We start from the raw sequence: 3067 nt of genomic DNA, 5'->3' as shown, positions 1-3067 counted from the left end.
CTATAGGTATTGACCATTTTGATAAATTTGAGTACCTAGTCTGATTTAGCAGTAGGATTGTTTGAAGATGAGTAAATAATGATATTAATATTTTATTGACTAATAAATATTATTATACATATATAATATACTCATCGAATATTGACCATTTTATCATAAAAAATAATAATAAATGTATACTACGAGTACAGACCTATAGTACTTATTCCTACGACATATATTGCACAATTTCGTTACAGCTACAAGTCTACAACAGTAACAGAAAAGTGCTTTCTTATTATAGGTGGTTTTATGTAAATTTAACAAAATGGCAAGTGCCCGTTAATATGTTATTCTATTAAATATAATTAATTCACATTATTTAAAATTTTATTCAACGTAGTACATGATTAGCTAAGTAATAGTAGAGTAGTTAGCTAAGCGATGTAATATATACACAGGAAACAAAACGTTGTATCGTAAAAATGGATAATTTTTTCGTTATCTCGGCTACCGAAGTTCACATGTTGTCGTGTCATCTAGACCAGTGGTTTTCAACCTTTTTCGGATCGTGACCCCCCATTTTTTATTTTATTGTTATGCGACCCCTTCAAAAAAATGTTTGTTTTATTCATTAAAATTTGATTTAATTACTGATAAAATATTTACATGGTATACAATTTTGATTAATTACTCTTAAAAATTTAATTAATAATAATTTATAATTCAACATTATTTTAAAACGTATTGTTAAGCATGTATAATAAATTAAAATATAAAAAAAAATACATAAATAAAATTTAAAAAAAATGTACAATTTAAGTTGTAGGTAATTCACATCTTAATGGGATACTTGAGCTTGAACTTGAGCTATTATTGACTTCATATTAGGTTTAATATTAGATATTGCTACTCTTAAATCTGATTCTACACTCAATTTTGTACGATATTTATTTTTTATTATTGTAAGAGCTGAAAACGCCGTTTCACATAAGTAAGTCGATGCAAATGGTAGAATTGTTGATAAAGCTATTTTTGACAATTCTGGGTATTCTGATTTTATATAAATCCAAAATTTATCACTTGTCATTTCATTAAATTTTAAACGCAAATTTTCATCGGAAGATAACTCGATTAGTTCCTCTTTTATAACTAAACTTAATTCAGAATCGATTTCATTAATATTGATAGAAAATGGATTTCTTATCCATCCTAACTTTTTTTCTGGAAACTTTTCAAACCGTGTGTTAAAATTGTTTTCCAAATTTTTAAGATGAACTAATATTATGTCTTTAATTTTTTTAATATCAAATATTTCATTGTCACTCATAAATTCTGAAAAACATGAGAACATTTCAAAGTTTTCATTATTAACATAATTTATCCATAAACGTATTTTTTTTTTGAAAGCATCGATTTTATCAGAGAGAATTAATATATTTGTATTTTTACCTTGAAGACTTAAATTTAGACTATTTAATTTTTCAAAAATATCGGAAAGGTAACTTAAAATTGCTAACCAATTTTCATTTAAGAAGTGTTCTGCAAGTGTACTTTTATGTTCGAGGAGAAAAATTCGTATTTCATCTTTAAGCTCAAAAATTCTTAATAATATTTTACCACGGGATAACCACCTAACTTCAGTATGAAGTAGTAGTTTTGTATGATCAGATCCCATTTCATTACAAAGTATCGTAAATAATCTAGAATTTAGTGCTTTAGATTTTATAAAATTAATTACACCAATTGCATTTTGTAGTACTTCATTGACAAAGGGTTCAAGTTTTTTAGCTGCTAAAGCTTCCCTATGAATCATACAATGAGTAAATAGTATATTTGGTGAAATTTCGTTAACTTTAGCTCTTAAGCCTTTCTTTGATCCAGTAAGTGCTGCTGCACCATCTGTACAAATGGCTTTACACATTGACCACGAAATTTTATTATTTTCAAAAAATGTATTAATAAGCATAAATATGTCATTACCAGTGGTTCTGCTGTTTAAAAAGTTTTACAAAATAAAAAGTCTTCTAAAATTTCTTCTTTGTAAATATACCTGACATACACAAGAAGTTGAGAGAAGTTAGAAGTATCTGTAGACTCGTCCAGTTGCATTGCAAAATAATTATTTTGCAATCTATTTAAATTGTTTTAATATATCATCAGATATGTTCGAAATTCGACGTGATACAGTGTTATCAGATAATGGAATTGATTTTAAATCATTTGCATATGCCTCGCCGTGCATAGCCGTTACAATTTTTATAGCAGCTGGCAAGACAAGAGATTCGCCAATCGAATGCGGTTTTTTTGATTTTGCTATTAAGTATGAAACCTCGAATGATGCAACTAAAGCTTTTTGTGAAACTGTAGAAAATGCATGAAAAACTTTTTTTTGAACATTTAATGAATTTTCATGTCTTTTAAAAATTGTTCATCTTTATTACTGAATTGCGGATGTTTTGTTTCTAAATGTCGTTTAAGTTTAGAGGGTTTCATACTTTCGGAAGCCAATATTTCTAAACATATTAAACACTTAGGACGATGCTTACCTTTTTCTTCAATAAAAGTAAATCCAAATTTTATATACTGATCTTGATATTTACGTTCTTTTTTATGGTTCTCAAAATTGTAAGTTTTTTTTTCTTCCAATTCCTCATTAATAGATTGGTCCGTTGTAGTTTCCGACAATTTACGTTTTTTATTTACAATTACACTTTCACAAGAAGTCGAAGGTCGTTTAATTAAAAATTTGTCCATATTAAAATAGTGTAATAACTAATAACTAATAGTTATGTACTCAAAAATGTTGACTTTATATCGCGTGAAATAAATGTACTACTCAACTCAAATGACAGCTAGGTAGAAACTGATTATTATAAATATTTGCGACTGAAATCGTTCAAATATACGTATATGATCGATACTAGTTACGAACAATTTAATTATCTATGTCCGCTATCGTCCGATAGATTACGCATTTTGGCATGTGTTATATATAGATATAGAATCAAATAAATAATTAACTTATTTTATTTTTAAATAATATGGAAAAATAATTTCGTGTATTATTTTTGGCGACCCCCAAACC

At 26.9% G+C, this 3067-nt stretch overlaps 1 protein-coding gene across 1 annotated transcript; it reads right to left on the bottom strand.

The window, feature by feature from the left end:
* Window positions 1–2113: 2113 nt before the first annotated feature.
* Window positions 2114–2736, bottom strand: LOC126552364 (protein FAM200B-like). Its single transcript, XM_050207054.1, has 2 exons — window positions 2424–2736; window positions 2114–2343 (listed from the first exon to the last, which is right to left on the bottom strand). The coding sequence occupies exons 1-2, from the start codon at window positions 2734–2736 to the stop codon at window positions 2114–2116; spliced, it is 543 nt and encodes a 180-aa protein (XP_050063011.1).
* Window positions 2737–3067: the final 331 nt, after the last annotated feature.

Source organism: Aphis gossypii, chromosome X (assembly GCF_020184175.1).
Source record: "Aphis gossypii isolate Hap1 chromosome X, ASM2018417v2, whole genome shotgun sequence".
Lineage (NCBI taxonomy): Eukaryota > Metazoa > Arthropoda > Insecta > Hemiptera > Aphididae > Aphis > Aphis gossypii.
This window is presented reverse-complemented; position numbering and strand designations above follow the sequence as displayed.